A 16,790-nucleotide genomic window follows, 5' to 3' on the forward strand; every position below is an offset into this window, starting at 1 on the left:
TAGTTGGGTTCCCCTCTACCCACCAACCTATTTGGCAAACCTAAACTTCTCACAGCTTCCCTGGGCCCCAGGGCTGCATGTGGTGTGAGCAGCCAGCCCTTCCACAGCCCGTACTGGGCAGTCCTGGGACTGTCCAGCAGCGCTCCACACTGCGGCTCCTGTCACAGTAAAGGAGGGGCGGGGCCGGCCTCCGTGAGCTCAGTCTCCTCCAGCTGGGCAGGCCGGCTCTGGGTTGGGCAGTTTCATCTGTAATCAAGTAAGGGCCACTGTTGCCCACCTGTCTCTGCCCTTTTTCGTCCCTCACAAGCTCATCTTACAAAGAGGGGCTCAGTCTGATACGTGATGCCAATCTTTCGAGTACATGATACAAGCACAAGACAAGACTAATTCCTGCCAGCCAGCACAGGGAACAAAAAACACACTCTGAGCCTTGGACAAAGGCCTTCGGCTGAATGAGGCTTTCAAACCATCTGTCTGAGGTTGTTTTTACAGGGCAGAGAGTACAGCTAGAAGGGGCCGTGAGAACAATGGCCAAGCTACCGTGTGGGAGTTCCTGGGCTTTTCATCTCTAGCTGCAAAATGCCACACAGCAGCTGGTGGCCATAAAACCAAGTGGGACCAACAGAGCCCAGGATGGGCCCTTGTCACCTTTCACTACTGCAAAACAAACCTTCCTCTGGAAGAGATCCCCAACCTCCACCTTTTGTTCTAGGTGTGCGGCACCAGGCGGGCTCAGGAGTACCAGAGCTACCGCGATTCCTACCCACACTGCCTTGCAAACACGTAGCATCTGTGGCTTCCAAGGCAGCGGGCAGCCCCAGCCTGAAACTGCTCCCACCCAGGGGTACTCTCCACCTCCCCCACACTCTCAGACCAAACACTTAATAGAAAACCACGATTCAAAGAGAATCGAAAGATGCAAATGAGTCAGCAGATATTATGGGCTGCCCTGTCATACCTTTGAGGTTAGAAGGATGGAGTCACTGGGAAGCCTACTAACAGCTTTCTGTCCAGGACGCTAAGAGCACCGCTTCTCAGACTTTGACCGAGAGTCAGTTGACTCCTGGTTGAAAGGGCAGCTCTGACACCGCAGGTCTGCGGTGGGGCCCGAGAGGCTGCCTTTCTAACAAGTTCCCAGGGGAAACTGCTCCCACCCAGGGGACGGCTACAGTGAAGGTCTGTGAACAATGGGAGTGGCAAGCGCTTGGGAGGCCTCCCAGGGTTTCCTGTCCTCACGAAACACTGGGGTCGAGACAGGGACCGTCACCTTCAATTCTGCGGATGAGAGATGAAGATCCAGATGTTAAGTGGTTTGCCCAAGACAGTTCAGCAAATTAGTGACACAATGCCAAACCACCTTGTACATACACTTAGCCTGTCCGAAGTCACCTGTTCTCAATCAGAAGGGAAGCCAGCAGGCCTTGAGTCTGTGTAAAGAACCAAACCTCCAGCCTTTGCTGACCTTTAACTGTCTATATCGCTTGCCATAATACCAGATGCCTTGTGGTATTTTAATCAGAAAGAAGGACTCAAGAGTGTCTAATGGTGAGACCAGAAACCTGACATTTTGTTCCTTGCCAGAGCTGGGCAGGGCGTATGGTAGGCAGACAAAATACAGGACAGCCAGCTACACTTCAATTTCACATAAAGAATCATTTTCTAGCATAATTATGTCCCGTGCATAGAGATATTCTTACAACTGACCAAAAAAAAAAAAAAGAAAAAATTATTTGTTGTTTATCTGAAATTCAAATTTAATTTGTTTTGGCTATTTATCTCCTACGTCTGGCAACCCTCGCAGGGTTGCAGGTGGGAGTGGGAGAGTAGGGATTTGGTCACAAGGAAGATTTCCTGCTTCGTTGCTGCTGACGTTCAAGAACCACAAGGACGCTGGTGTGGCAGGCCCTCGCCAGGAGGCACACGCCCTGCTGCAGAGGCTGTGCCCGTCTCCTTTCAGTTCTTACAATGTGACGAAACCCTACATTTAGAGCTGGTTTTAAGGGTTGTGCCCCCCCTCAAATTCATATGTTGAAGTTCTAACCCCCAGCACCACAGAATGCGACCTGATTTGGAAACAGCGTTGTTGAAGACGTCATTGGCCGAGATGAGGTCACAGTGGAGCAGAATGGGCCCCTGCTGCAGTATGACTGATGGCCTTAGATGAGGGAGACTGGGACACAGAGCCCGACACGCACGTGAAGTCTGGTGGCCTCCTGCTGCCACGGCCAAGGAACGACCAGCAGCTGGGACGGAGGCCCGAACAGACCCATCCCGAAAGCCTTCCCAGGAGCACGGTTCTGCTGACTCTGAGCTTGGACTTCCGCCTCCAGAACTATGAGACAATACATTTCTGTTGTTTAAGCCACTTTGGTTTGTGGTACTTGAGTTACCGCAGCCCCATAAACAAATGCTGGGAGCTGGGAAGGAGACCATGGAGAGGAGGGGGAACAAAACAAGCAGGAGAACTCATCCCCATTACCGTGAGCTACTGGCCGGGGAGCCGGAAAACCTCCGCTGAGAAAGACAGGGATCTAGAAGCGGGAAGCCACGCGGCGTGAAAACACTCCCTGCTCTACTGCAAGTCAAACTCTAAACACCGAGTTGAACAAGTTACACGCTATAGGAAGAAGAAACCTTAGAAATCAGACTTCATCCCGGTTATACGAAAAGGATCCACGCCCAAGCACCGCCAAGCCTTCAAGAGATTTGGAGGGAGGGTTTCAGAATGCGCAGCCTCAAAAGACCAGTTATTGTGAACTGAGCTTTTTCCCACGAGAAGTTTGCTTTCCTCCAGTACTGACTAACCAAACATTACTGGATTGGTGATTAAAGAGCTCAGAACAAAATTAAGCAGGCTAGTCTGAGTTCATTGTCTCTCTTGATTATTTGCTTGTCTAATTTCAAACAGTCCCAAAATGGCAAGATTTAAACACAAGATTGGCTATTTAACAATAGCTGATCCTCCCTTTCTAAAGTAACTGAAACCTCTTTAATTCAGTATGAATTTTAATGTACCCTCACCTCTACCCAGGCCTTGTTCTGGCCAGGAGTATTTCAGGGGCAGAATTCAACAGCCCTACCCTAGAAAAATGCCAAAGCTAGCTGGCTCCAGTGACATGGGCCTTCCTTTACTCAGCATACCCAGGTGTTTGTTTCTCTGGAGGCCTTTGCACATGCTGATCCCTCTGCCTGGAATACACTTTCTTCTGTACAGACCCTCCCCCACACCCCCAACACTCAGCATGCCCAGGTGTTTGTGTCTCTGGAGGCCTTTGCACATGCTGATCCCTCTGCCTGGAATACACTTTCTTCTGTACAGACCCTCCCCCACACCCCCAACACTCAGCATGCCCAGGTGTTTGTGTCTCTGGAGGCCTTTGCACATGCTGATCCCTCTGCCTGGAATACACTTTCTTCTGTACAGACCCTCCCCCACACCCCCAACACTCAGCATGCCCAGGTGTTTGTGTCTCTGGAGGCCTTTGCACATGCTGATCCCTCTGCCTGGAATACACTTTCTTCTGTACTGACCCTCCCCCACACCCCCAACACTCAGCATGCCCAGGTGTTTGTGTCTCTGGAGGCCTTTGCACATGCTGATCCCTCTGCCTGGAACACACTTTCTTCTGTACAGACCCTCCCCCACACCCCCAACACTCAGCATGCCCAGGTGTTTGTGTCTCTGGAGGCCTTTGCACATGCCGATCCCTCTGCCTGGAACACACTTTCTTCTGTACAGACCCTCCCCCACACCCCCAACACTCAGCATGCCCAGGTGTTTGTGTCTCTGGAGGCCTTTGCACATGCTGATCCCTCTGCCTGGAATACACTTTCTTCTGTACAGACCCTCCCCCACACCCCCAACACTCAGCATGCCCAGGTGTTTGTGTCTCTGGAGGCCTTTGCACATGCTGATCCCTCTGCCTGGAATACACTTTCTTCTGTACAGACCCTCCCCCACACCCCCAACACTCAGCATGCCCAGGTGTTTGTGTCTCTGGAGGCCTTTGCACATGCTGATCCCTCTGCCTGGAATACACTTTCTTCTGTACAGACCCTCCCCCACACCCCCAACACTCAGCATGCCCAGGTGTTTGTGTCTCTGGAGGCCTTTGCACATGCTGATCCCTCTGCCTGGAATACACTTTCTTCTGTACAGACCCTCCCCCACACCCCCAACACTCAGCATGCCCAGGTGTTTGTGTCTCTGGAGGCCTTTGCACATGCCGATCCCTCTGCCTGGAATACACTTTCTTCTGTACAGACCCTCCCCCACACCCCCAACACTCAGCATGCCCAGGTGTTTGTTTCTCTGGAGGCCTTTGCACATGCTGATCCCTCCACCTGGAATACACTTTCTTCTATACAGACCCTCCCCCACACCCCCAACACTCAGCATGCCCAGGTGTTTGTTTCTCTGGAGGCCTTTGCACATGCCGATCCCTCTGCCTGGAACACACTTTCTTCTGTACAGACCCTCCCTCACACCCCCAACACTCAGCATGCCCAGGTGTTTGTTTCTCTGGAGGCCTTTGCACATGCTGATCCCTCCACCTGGAATACACTTTCTTCTATACAGACCCTCCCCCACACCCCCAACACTCAGCATGCCCAGGTGTTTGTGTCTCTGGAGGCCTTTGCACATGCCGATCCCTCTGCCTGGAACACACTTTCTTCTGTACAGACCCTCCCCCACACCCCCAACACTCAGCATGCCCAGGTGTTTGTTTCTCTGGAGGCCTTTGCACATGCTGATCCCTCCGCCTGGAATACACTTTCTTCTATACAGACCCTCCCCCACACCCCCAACGCAACTTCCTACACATATGCCGCTCAAATGTCAGCTTCTCAGAAACATCTTCTACTGCCACCCTTTTATTTTTCCTTACCACATCTCCTTCATTCCTCGGCCACCCTAATTGCAACTATAGTTATTTATTGTTTGCTTGTTTATTATCGATCTTTCTTTAATCAAATGGTAAGCTCCATGAGACAAGTATCAGCTGTGTTGTATAAGTTACACCCAGGGCCTCGGGCCTGGTACACGGGAGGCACACAAATACTCGTCTGGCTTGATCAATTAATTAATGATTTAAAACAAACAAATAAAGGCATGATCCAATCAACACTGGCATACTCCCCAAAACGCAGTGAGAGGCTCCCATGCTCAGAGGCTCTGCGCTCAATCCTGGAGCGTGAAGTCTACACTGCTCATCCTGGCTGTGAAAGGGATGCTCTCAGGGGACCACTTGTCTGCTCATTTCTCTGAGAAGGTTTTCAAACTTCCAAAAGCAACAACCCTCTGATCATGACCTGGCTTTACAAAGAGCCCTTTCCTATATGAAAGGTGTGCCTGGTCATGTGCACATCAGCGGCTGTGGTCCCAGGACACTCCTCACGGTCAGTTCATAAGGCTGCGTTGGGTCATGATCTGGCATCCTATATAAACTGACTTCAGGGAGAAATGAATCAAAATACAAGTACAGACTTTGAGAGCTGAATATCTCTATAAATTGCCATGAGAGAAGGGGGTTGAGGGGATGAGATCAGAGAAGGTAAAGGGATTAGTGAAACTATATATATATATATATATATATATATATATATATGACACAGAGATATAGATAATAGGACAGCAAATCCTAGAGAGAAGAGGGGGAGGGAGTTAGGGGGAAGGAGAAAAGGGGGTATAAAAGGGACAAAGGGGTGGGAGGTGAGGGAGTTATATTCAGTGGAACACTTGAATCCATGTAAACATAATAAATTAAAAATTAATAAAAAAATTTTTTAAAAGCCTATGTATTTTATTTATAAAAAAAACCATCTTAAGATTTATGGGTCCTAAGAATTAGATGGCAGAAGGTATGTTGGTAAAACATATATAAAACCTTTAAAATCTACATACTGCCTGACCAGCCAGTGGTGGCACAGTGGGTAGAGCTTCAACCTGGAATGCTGAGGTCACAGGTTCAAAACCCCAAGGTGGCCAGCTGAGCATGGGCTCATCCGGCTTGAATGCAGGGTCGCTGGCTTGAGTGTGGGATCATAAACATAATCTTATGGTCACCAGCTTGAGCGCAGAGGTCGCTGGCTTGAAGCCCAAGGTCACTGGCTTGCTTGGCTGGAACCCCCAATCAAGGCACATATGAGAAAGCAATCAATGAACAACTAAGGTGCTGCAAGTACGAGTTGATGCTTCTCATTTCTCTCCCTGTCTGTCTGTCCCTGTATCTGACTGTCTCTCTCTCTTTCTCGCAAATTCACAGAAACAGGAAGTAGAATGGTAGTTGCCAGGGTCCGGGGTCAGAGAAGAATTGTGAGTTATTATTTGATAGGTGCAGAGTTTCAGTTTTGCAAGATGAAGAGTTCTAAAGATGGACGGTAGTGATGGTTGCAGAGCAATGTGAATGCACTTAATGCCACTGAACTGTATTCTTAAAAATGATTAAGACAGTAAATTTTATGTTCTCTGTATTGTATCACAATTTTTAAAAACTTGAACATTGTAAATCAGTAAGTCATAAGCTGAGCTAAGTCTAGAGGTGTCTTCATTACTAGGATTTTTAAGAGCTAGAAGCAGAGAAGCCTGACTGTGACTTTGGGCCACATGGCACTGAGCAAGACAATCCACTGTGCCCACCAGGCCTGGAGTGTGCCTTGAGGTGGGCAGGCATTTGCCTGGTTTCCTGTCTCCCGGTGCTGGCCATGGCATTTCCTGTCTCTTCTTTCATGAGCGGGGAGTTATGCCCTCTCTTGCCAGCATCCCTTAGTTGGTTCTCATAAGATGAATTGATGTGGTGGCCTCAGAAGCATGACTTCTCCCAGAGTCTGGCTACAGGGATTGCAGGGGGCAGGGAGGTCCAGAAAAGATCCAAAGCTACATCCTCCATAGGCCATGGGTCAAGGGATTTGCCCCCAAAGTCCTTCGTACAGTCATCAGCGGAGCCAGGCAATGCAAGGAATCTCACCTTAAAGTCCAGACAACTCGCCTCCCTACCACAGAGGAGAAAATTAGCTTCAACTAACAAAAATTCTTCCTTCATTCATCAAGGGGGTGCCAAGCACTTTGCAGTGACAGAGAGGAGTGTGCCTGGCTCACAGTGGTGGGACTGAGAACCCCAAATCTGCAGCGCTGTGGCCGGGGTGGGGGGGACTGTGGCCTGCAGCTGTACCTTAGCAGTGGCAGCATGTTGGATGCTGTGGGTAAAAATGTATCAAGGTCACACGTCCACACAGGAAACAGAAGTTCCGCAAGTCCTTCCGAGTTCACAGGGCCAGGGAAAGACAGGGTCTAGTGCTTTGCTTACCTGCTGCAGGCACGCTCACGTTATACTGAGGTAAAATAAATAGGAAGGCAGTCTTGGCAGTGACCTGTAAAATAAAGACAAGAAGTTCCAATGAGTCTCTTGGTCACATCAAAATAATCAGGGGGAGCCTGCCAGCAGCCCCCAGGCCCACCCCTTCTACATCTCAGACCACAGGTCTCTCCAGTGAAGGGTTTACCTAATGCAGTTAGACTGACTTCTTTTCTCTCCCATTTAATGACATCGTTCCCAATATCTACACTAAAAACAACTGAGATAATCCTGGGCCCTGCATGGCATCTGGACTTGTACTCACTGCAGATGAAATGAAATAAGTTAGGCTTGGCCAACTGAGAACTCACAAGCGAAAGGTACAAATTTGTCTGCCATTCATTCATTCCTTCATTCAAATCAGTTTAGACACTCAGCACCGTGGAAGACAGAAACTAACAGAAGGTGAGGTCCCCGTCTCCGGCAGCCCCGGACCAAGCCGAGGCTTCCCCAAGCACGCTGGTTAACTACACAGGGGACAGCAGCCCCCAAAAGTCTAACCCTGAACTTCAGAAACAGAATTCCAGCTGCTGGTTTCACATCTACCCGACTGCAGGGCAGGGGGTAAGGCACAGCACCTCACACTGCTGGTTTGTTTATCTCAAAAGCTGCCTTTCAAGTCTTCGATGTGCTGTTAAAAAGCTGTGGTTGCCACCTGGCAAATCAGGACTCTGGCAGCTGAGCCTGCAGGGGGAGCTTCCAAAATGCGGGGATGTGAAGCTTGGGCTCAAGGACCCGCCTGGGTCCCAACGCTGCCTCTGCCATCGCTGGCTGGTCGTGTCACCATGAGCAGGTCATCTTACACCTCGAGCCTCACTTTCCCTGTCTACAAGATCAAGGAGAGCTGTCGTACCCCAGCTGGTCTGGGAGACCTTGTCTAAAGCTCCCCAGATGTTTCTAACGTGCAGCTGGGGCTGGGAGGCACCACCCATACTGCTCTGGGGCGTGTGGCAGGCCAGAGGAGGAGGCAAGACCCAGGCCGTTCCCAGGAGCCCCTGGCAACACCTCATCAGTAAAGAGCTACTGCTTCTCCTCTAAACAAACATGTCTAAAGGAGGCACCCGGGTGAGGGGAAACACGCTGGGCTTGGCAGTCGCAGCGCGGACACCAGGAATGATGCATCACAGCCCCTCTGCCTGCGTCATGACACTCCTGACTTGCCCAGGGACAGGTTACTGACCTCAGCCTGCTCTATCCATTGAGCAAAACTTTCCCCACCAGCCAGACCCGTTTGTCCACAGGGGATGTCATTTGCTCTTTGTACGCACTGAGGCCGGAGCCTTCCCCTGTGTGCTATTATCTCAGACATGTTCCGTCAAGCTCGCCGGGAAAAGACGATGAGCCCAGGTATGAGAAGACGCGCTGGAAACCAGAGCCCCATCTGAATACACGGGTGTCTCCCACCTCCACCCCCACTCTGAGCACTGCTGTCCCAACACCCTTTCCAGGGCGCTCCTGGCCTCCTCTCCGGTCCAATCGCCTCTGCCTCTTTCGAACAGGCGTGTGCACTCTATTTCAGGAAACACATGCCGCTCACCCCTTTCTTTGGGGGGTTTTAGTCCCGCTCACTTTGTATCCCACTCCCCCAAAAACCTGTGGATCAGAATCTCGCCCACCCTTCCGAACCCAGCTCAGCTGGGGCCCCTCGAAGCCCTCCCCAGCCGCCTGCACGGCGTGATTCCTTCCTCAGGAAGTGCCCTGCCCGCACCCCTCTCAGCCCTCGTCCAGTTCTCCTCAGGTGGCATTCCGCGAGGCAGGGGCTGTGCTGTCCCGTCTGTCCTCACAGCCCAGCCACATGCCACAGCGAGTGCTCAGTAACTGCTCACGGGGTAGGATGAAAACCCAACAGCTGAGTCCGTGCTGGCCTGCTGCATTCAGCTGTATTTGTTCCCCGGGGCTGTCACTCAAGCTGTCCCCGGTCACCTGTCACCTACAGCCTTCTCCTTGAGAGCTGTCTAGCTGCTAGAGCACCGGAACCTCGCCGCCGCCCCCCCACCCCCACCCCGGGCCCTGCGCTCTGCTCGCACTGGTCAGCCTGGACCCGACCATCGGTCCACAGCCTCTGCCACGCCTCCTTTGAAGGTGAACCTTGTCTTTTCAGGGTGAAACCCCTGTGAGGGGAGACCAGAGGCAGCTGGACAGAAGGAGGGAAAGGAAGGAGAGAGGAGAAAGGCAAGCAGGCAGGCGAGAAGAAAATATTCACCTAACATTATATGTATACTATGCTCGAGGTGCAAATCTCTCACTCGGTCTCATTCTGGAAAGACACCCAAGTTTGTGGAGTGGAGTGGAGTGGACCTGGTACGGTTATGCTGACCAGCATCTGTCCCCGCTTCCTAATGGCACCTGAGTTTCCTGAGGAAACACTTCTCCCTGGCTGTGTGATAACAGGGTGTATGTGGGGGTCACTCTAGTGACCACCTTCCTCCTGGAGGAATGAAGGGGTCAGACCCTCTCCTGGGCTTGGAATCTTGGGCAGGAAGGAAAAACTGCTGTTCAGTGTCGTGTACCGACCCAGACTGTTCTGCTGTGGACCCATGGCCGCGCCCCCATCAACCATGTGACACCCGCCCCCCAGCTTCCTTAGGTTGACCAGAGTCCATTTCTAAGACACATTATAATTACATGTACAGACAGCTGGTGTTCAACCCTGATTGTACATTTGAATCTGTGGGGGAGCTTTTGAGATCTCTATGCCTAGGACACCCCCAGCCAGTGAAGCCTGACCCTTTGGGACACCAGCATGTCGGCAAGCTCCCCAGGACACGCTAATGTGCAGCCAAGTCTGAGAGCCACATGGGCACGGCCTGGCCCTCCCCACCGCGCACAGCAGGCCTCTGTCCAGTCTGTCTCAAAACCTTTCCTGTGTCCTTCACGGAACTTACTGAATTTATTTTAAGTAAATTTTATTTCAACTTCGAAAGAAATATACATCATTTTAAAAAGTGAAACAATTTAGAACAATGTAAAACAAAACAAACAAATATTCACTATACGTTCTTTGTTTTCCTTCCTTTTCCTGGCCATAGTCATGTCTCCTTCACGTGTTTGGGGCCAATTCTCAGAGCTCTTCCTGTGCATTTATCCATTCAGGATTTATTTCGTTTTATCTTGACATCACAACTTGAACTGTGACTACACAACTTGACCCAAAGGATTAAAAACTAAAAAAAAAAAAGTTTTCAGAGCTACAACTTATTTAATATTTAAATCATTTTTTTTTAGCTCTGTAAATCAAATGGTTGTTGCATATCATAGACCCAGGTACAAATGGATTCAATGTAAGTGATGGTATTCAAAGTACAGTTACATGGAAAATATGCACGCCCACTTTTTGTTTACTAACTCCAACGTTGAAATAAGTGGTTATATAAGAACATATTCCTCATACATACGAGTGCTTTTCATTAAAACTTCCCACAGAGTTTCCCTTAAGGGTAAATATTGACAAGCTCAGCCAAATAAAACAAGCTCTCTGGGAGAGTGTATATAAATGTATAGGGCTCGCTACTCTTAACTCCTGAAAGAATAATCCCACATCTTTTTTTAAAGAAAGAGAGACATTTGTTATATGGGCTGCATATACATTCTTGCCCAAGCCCTGTACAGACAGTCAATTCCTGGTATTCACAGTAGTTCTGCCCTGCGACATCGCTATGGATGCCGAGTTCGTGACTACGGACCGTTGCTGCTAGGGGAATAGAGAGTGAGGGCTCTGCAAGCCTCCGCTCACAGCACTTCCACCAACGCATCAATGCACGGCCTTACTGCGTGTGCGCGCGCTTGTTTTAAAGATGATGTACTTAATACATATTGTTGAAGCGTGAGCACCGAACTCATCACGGTCAACCGCGCAGCAACTGATGCCCGTAGGGCACTTAATCTAATGCATGTGTGTCCTCTGTAAGGCGCATCACAGCCCTGGGCTTAGGGACAGGAGTCAACACGAGTGCCACGTGCGAGGGCCATTTTAAACAGCAAAATCACCAACAAAAAGCACAAAAATGCAAAAAAAAAAAAAAAAAAGTGGCACTAAATAGATCACAAAAGGACATCTGCTTCCAGCAGTGCTGAGACGAGTAGGCCAGCGTCACCTCGTTGGCCCTCAGTGGGAACATGCTCATCAGGTGACTAACTTTTCACTGCTCTGTTTGTGTCCACGAGTGACCCCGGAATCCTGGGGAGTGTTGGCCTGGGGTTACAGAACAACGTGACGAGCAGGAACACTGGGAGACGCAGGGACCGCAGGGTGCGGACCGACAGGTTGGGGCAAACCCGAAGGCCGGCCCCGTGAGGGCCACAAGTCTTTCCCTCTTCACACCTTCTTCACGGTGTAATTTACACACACATGAAACACACCCACTGTAAGAACCCGGCCTTATGGGGCTCATCTTGTCTGGATTCTAAACTCTCCCTTCACTAGACTACAAGTTCTAGGCAGTGGTAATCTTCCCTGCCTTGGTGCTCCTCAACTCACAGCCTGAAACAGGGCCTAGAACCTGGCCAGCCCTCCATAAACACTTGTTGAATGAATGTAGCGATTATGGAGGAGAGCCAAGATTGTGCTCAGTCCCCCGACCCTCAGCCCGTCACCTGTCCACATGCACACGCCTGTGTGTGCCCGCTCACTCTGGCTCCCTGCCAGCACCGAGCATGTAGCAGGTATCTCAACAACAGGCACTTGATGAGTAACACTGCAAGCAGCTACAGTATTTAGTAGCCACAAACGAATGGTTAACAAATGTTTTCCCCACATGATTCTGAAAGACTCGGATCCAGGACTCTGATTTAGACAAAAGCACGGGATTCCAGTACTTTTCCAGCCCTACCTCCTGGTACTAGCAGCAGAAACCATTCCAACCCACGCATCTTCCTTTGTAGGCAGCCATGGCCGCTCCCGCCTGACCGTGTCCAGAGCCAGATGCTGTCAGTTTCCCTGTTCTACAGAAGCAGCAGCTAAACCTGGGGCACAGAGAGGTAAACTGGCCTCCCGAGACCTCACAACCTTACAAGCAGAAAAGACAACACTCAACTTGATTTTTTAAATCTGTTCCAAAACCAAATGTAGGGTGCACACAATATGTCACATAAAATGGAAGGGCAACATAAAAAAGAGGCAGGAGAAGACCAAAAAATATATATATACTGAAGGCAAAGAGAAGGAGCAAGGAATGAGACGAATTCACAAAAATGCGTTCCAGAAAGTCCACTCATTGGCTAAAGGTGGCCAGAAATTTGGCACCATGCTTTCTCAGAACTCTCTGAAGGAGGAAGGAGGAATCAGCTCCCAGGTTCACTACAAGACTATCAGAAAAAGCGAAAACCACTCTGTATGTTTTATTTATTTATTTATTTACTTACTTACTTACTTTTGTATTTTTCGAAGCTGGAAACGGGAGGCAGTCAGACTCCCGCATGCGCCCAACCGGATCCACCCGGCATGCCCACCAGGGGGCGATGCTCTGCCCATCTGGGGCGTTGCTCTGTTGCAACCAGGGCCATTCTAGCGCCTGAGGCAGAGGCTGTAGAGCCATCCTCAGCGCCCGGGCCAACTTTGCTCCAGTGGAGCCTTGGCTGCAGGAGGGGAAGAGAGAGACAGAGAGGAAGGAGAGGGGGAGGGGCGGAGAAGCAGATGGGCGCTTCTCCTGTGTGCCCTGGCCGGGAATCGAACCTGGGATTCCCGCACGCTAGGCTGACGCTCTACCACTGAGCACTCTGTATGTTTTAAAAGGCCCCCTGCATCCCCAAAATTCACTCTATAACCCTCTCCCAACCTCTGACCAGGGACAAAGCACCAAACAAGCTCTCTCAGCAAGCACAGAGGGCTGGGAAACAGGAGCCTATTAAAAATGTCATTCCAATTATTTCCCACTCCTCTACGGCTGTTTATAGGAAACATTATTGAGTTTAATAGCATTTTAAATGCCAGGCTCAGTGGGTGAAAGGTTAAAAGTGACAAAAGTGACAATGTGCTAATACTCTAATGCAAAGGGAGAACACTAAATTATGTAGACGGGGTCTCTCTCTCTCTCTCTCTCTCTCTCACTCACACACACACACACACACACACACACACAGCTTCACTGAACTTTTAACTAAAACAGAGCATCAAGCACAAAGGCAGTGACACTGAGCGGCATGTGTAGCCGTAAGAAAAGCCAAACCGTTCCACATGCAGTGTTCTATTAGGGACACATGAATCCGAGCTCTTGGTTACAGGGAGACCAATGCTGGTCAAACAGCTGCTTCCTGCAAAGCACAGTGAACTTGGACTCCCAGTCTAAGTTCAGCTGCAGGGCAGCTGGGTGACCTCAGGCAAGGTATTTTACCTCTCTGGATCTATTTACTCATCCCTTAACAACAACAACATTAACAACAACTACAAAGTGAATGTCATCAAGTGCTCAGTGCCAGGCATGGCTCTGGGAGCTTTATAAATGATCTCATGTAGTTCTCACAATGACTCTACAAGGCAGATACTAATAATATCCCTATTTGCAGATACATTATTGGAAGGACCAGGCCAACTGAGGTGGTCAGAATAGATGTCCTTAAAGGTCCGCTTCAGCTTCAGCTGCAAAAGGTTCTCCTTTTGTGATTCCACTTATTCATCAACCCCTAAAACACAGCCTCACCCAGAGGTCTTCCTAAAAGTTTATCCTCCTGCTTCTCCGTCTTATGAAGACAAGGGCTGGGTACCATCTCCATCTGCCAGACTGAGGAAGTTAGCCTCTCCAGCTAACCGCCGGTGTGCCAGCCACGGGCACAGGGCACGCCTCGGGTTCCAGGTGGCCCAGTCCGCTCTCTTCCCACGGCAAGCTGATACCTGGGCACCACAGAGAAAAGAGAAGAACTGCGGTGGAAGCAGTCCTGTCCCTTTCCTTTGAGGCAGCCTTCGGTCCTCGGGTTCGGTTTATTCTGTTTCTTTCTTGGCTGAGCCGGCCACGCGCTGGCACTTGGCAAGGGCCGGGCTGCAGGGCTGCCACGGAGAGCAGGACACGCACGAGACCATGCTGTCTCCGGGACAGCTCTGCTCCGGGCGCTTCTGTCCCAGGAGCAGGACCGCGGGGCTGACACGGAGAGCAGGACACGCAGGAGACCGTGCTGTCTCCGGGACAGCTCTGCTCCGGGCGCTTCTGTCCCAGGAGCAGGGCCGCAGGGCTGACACGGTGAGCAGGACACGCAGGAGACCATGCTGTCTCCGGGACAGCTCTGCTCCGGGCACTTCTGTCCCAGGAGCAGGGCCGCAGGGCTGACACGGAGAGCAGGACACGCAGGAGACCGTGCTGTCTCCGGGACAGCTCTGCTCCGGGCACTTCTGTCCCAGGAGCAGGGCCGCAGGGCTGACACGGTGAGCAGGACACGCAGGAGACCGTGCTGTCTCCGGGACAGCTCTGCTCCGGGCGCTTCTGTCCCAGGAGCAGGGCCGCAGGGCTGACTCGGTGAGCAGGACACGCAGGAGACCGTGCTGTCTCCGGGACAGCTCTGCTCCGGGCGCTTCTGTCCCAGGAGCAGGACCACGGGGCTGACTCGGTGAGCAGGACACGCAGGAGACCGTGCTGTCTCCGGGACAGCTCTGCTCCGGGCACTTCTGTCCCAGGAGCAGGACCGCAGGGCCGACACGGTGAGCAGCATGTGGCCAGACCGGCACCCGGGGCTGCCCGTGGGGACACCGTGTCCCCTCCCTCCCTCAGAAGCACAGGCAGAGTCAAGGGGAACCTCCCCTCCCGGCGCAGCCGGTTCTCAGGAAGCCGAACAGCCTCAGCCCGGCTTCCGCCAAAGTGATTCTGCATCCCTCTGCTGAGGTGGTGGATAGGAAAATTTCGGTCAGACAGGAAAACATTTGAAAGTTACGCCCAATTGGTGGGGAAGAGGGTTTTTTTTTTAAATAAAAGAGTCTTTCAGCCCTTCTTTCCTGGAGTGTTGGCTCCCTGAACTTGTCGCCTCAGGAGCAGCCCATGCCTCCGGCTGGTCACCTGCACGAACGAGTCTACGGCGGGGACTCTGTGCACACAGTATACAGCCCCTCCATCACCCAACAAAAGGCAGTCACGACTCAAACAAAGATGCTTTTCACTCCTGCTTTCGGAAGTTCTCCGCTCGGGACGACCAGAAGCGGCCGGGAGGGCCGCACACCGACGCGGGGACCGGGTTCTGACAGGACCGTCTGTGTGGCATCAGCAACGCCAGAGGTTCTGGTCTCCTCACTTGGAAAAATGCCTTGATATCGAAATTAAGCTACGATAAACAGACACACAACAGATTCCCTACAAGCCTACGTTCACAATGCTGAATAGACTCGCTATTAACGCCATGATTACAGCTATAGATGAGAGTCAAAAGTGACAACGTATATTTACGAGAAAAACCCATAGTCAGGATAACAACAACACAATATTAACTCGCTTTACTATAATTCATCAGTCTCAAAATCTACACTTTATATTGGGATAAAGAAGTATCCGATCATACAGTTTTAAACATCTCTGAACTTGGGCTTTCAAGGTATATGACGATGAACTTGCCATGCTATTCATCCCCGATCTGGGATTTGAACAAGGCACTGAAAAGCAGGTGGTGGCCTGGGGACAGCCCTTCCCCACTAATTACACATCTACAAAGTAGTGATGCTTTTAAGGAGACTGGATATTTACACACTCTATATTTGCATAGACCGAACTTGACCTACTACATGCCTTACGACCTTCGATAAAACACACATATTCTCATTAAATATTCCCCTCAGAAAACCAGCCCTGGATCAATATACCCAACACCTTACTTGATTACACACTTAACTTTTCTCCACCCCCCACCCAGGAGCTCGCCCCTTATTTGAGAAGCACAGCATACTCACAAACCATTCCTCACCGAAGCCAAGAAAAAGAAAAAAAAAAAGAAATTAAAATAAAGAATTGTTCACACAAAATAATTTTTAAAACTATCAGTGTTTTTAAAATGTATTTCTCCTGCACCACACGGCAGAGTTCAGATTACTGGTTGCTTTGTGGATATTTGTAACACACACACACACACACACACACACACACACACACACACACTGGTCAGGACAAATTATTTTTACTTTTGGCCCAAAGCCACCTGTTCAGATGCAGTATCGTATCTTAAAAACAAATTAAAAAGCAAAGACAGAAAAAAGGGGGGCGCTTTCAGAGTGCAGAATTTTGGTTTGCAAGTGATTTTTGGAGTTCAGATTTAGGTAGGTAACCATTTAGACCTGATTTCACCAACGCGAGGCAGTTCTCTTTGCTGGTTTTAAAGAAGCTTTAGCTCCATAAGGCAGAAGACACAAAGCGAGGGGGGAATTCTAATCACCACAGATGTGTCTGTGGCAGCCAGTCACTGATCACTGGCCACCAGCAAGAGTGGGTGCCAGAGTCCAAAGTACTTATGGCGTGTCCTGATATTTGGGGA

General features: G+C 50.4%; 1 protein-coding gene across 1 annotated transcript in view; it reads right to left on the reverse strand.

The window, feature by feature from the left end:
- Positions 1-16,790, reverse strand: part of TRAM2 (translocation associated membrane protein 2) — an 81,307-nt gene that overhangs the window by 31,908 nt on the left and 32,609 nt on the right. The window contains exon 2 of the mRNA XM_066252574.1: positions 7,308-7,371. Coding sequence (XP_066108671.1) covers positions 7,308-7,371 — 64 coding nt within the window. The remainder of the gene's footprint in view (positions 1-7,307; positions 7,372-16,790) is intronic.

The sequence above is a fragment of the Saccopteryx bilineata genome, chromosome 1 (genome assembly GCF_036850765.1).
Source record: "Saccopteryx bilineata isolate mSacBil1 chromosome 1, mSacBil1_pri_phased_curated, whole genome shotgun sequence".
Lineage (NCBI taxonomy): Eukaryota > Metazoa > Chordata > Mammalia > Chiroptera > Emballonuridae > Saccopteryx > Saccopteryx bilineata.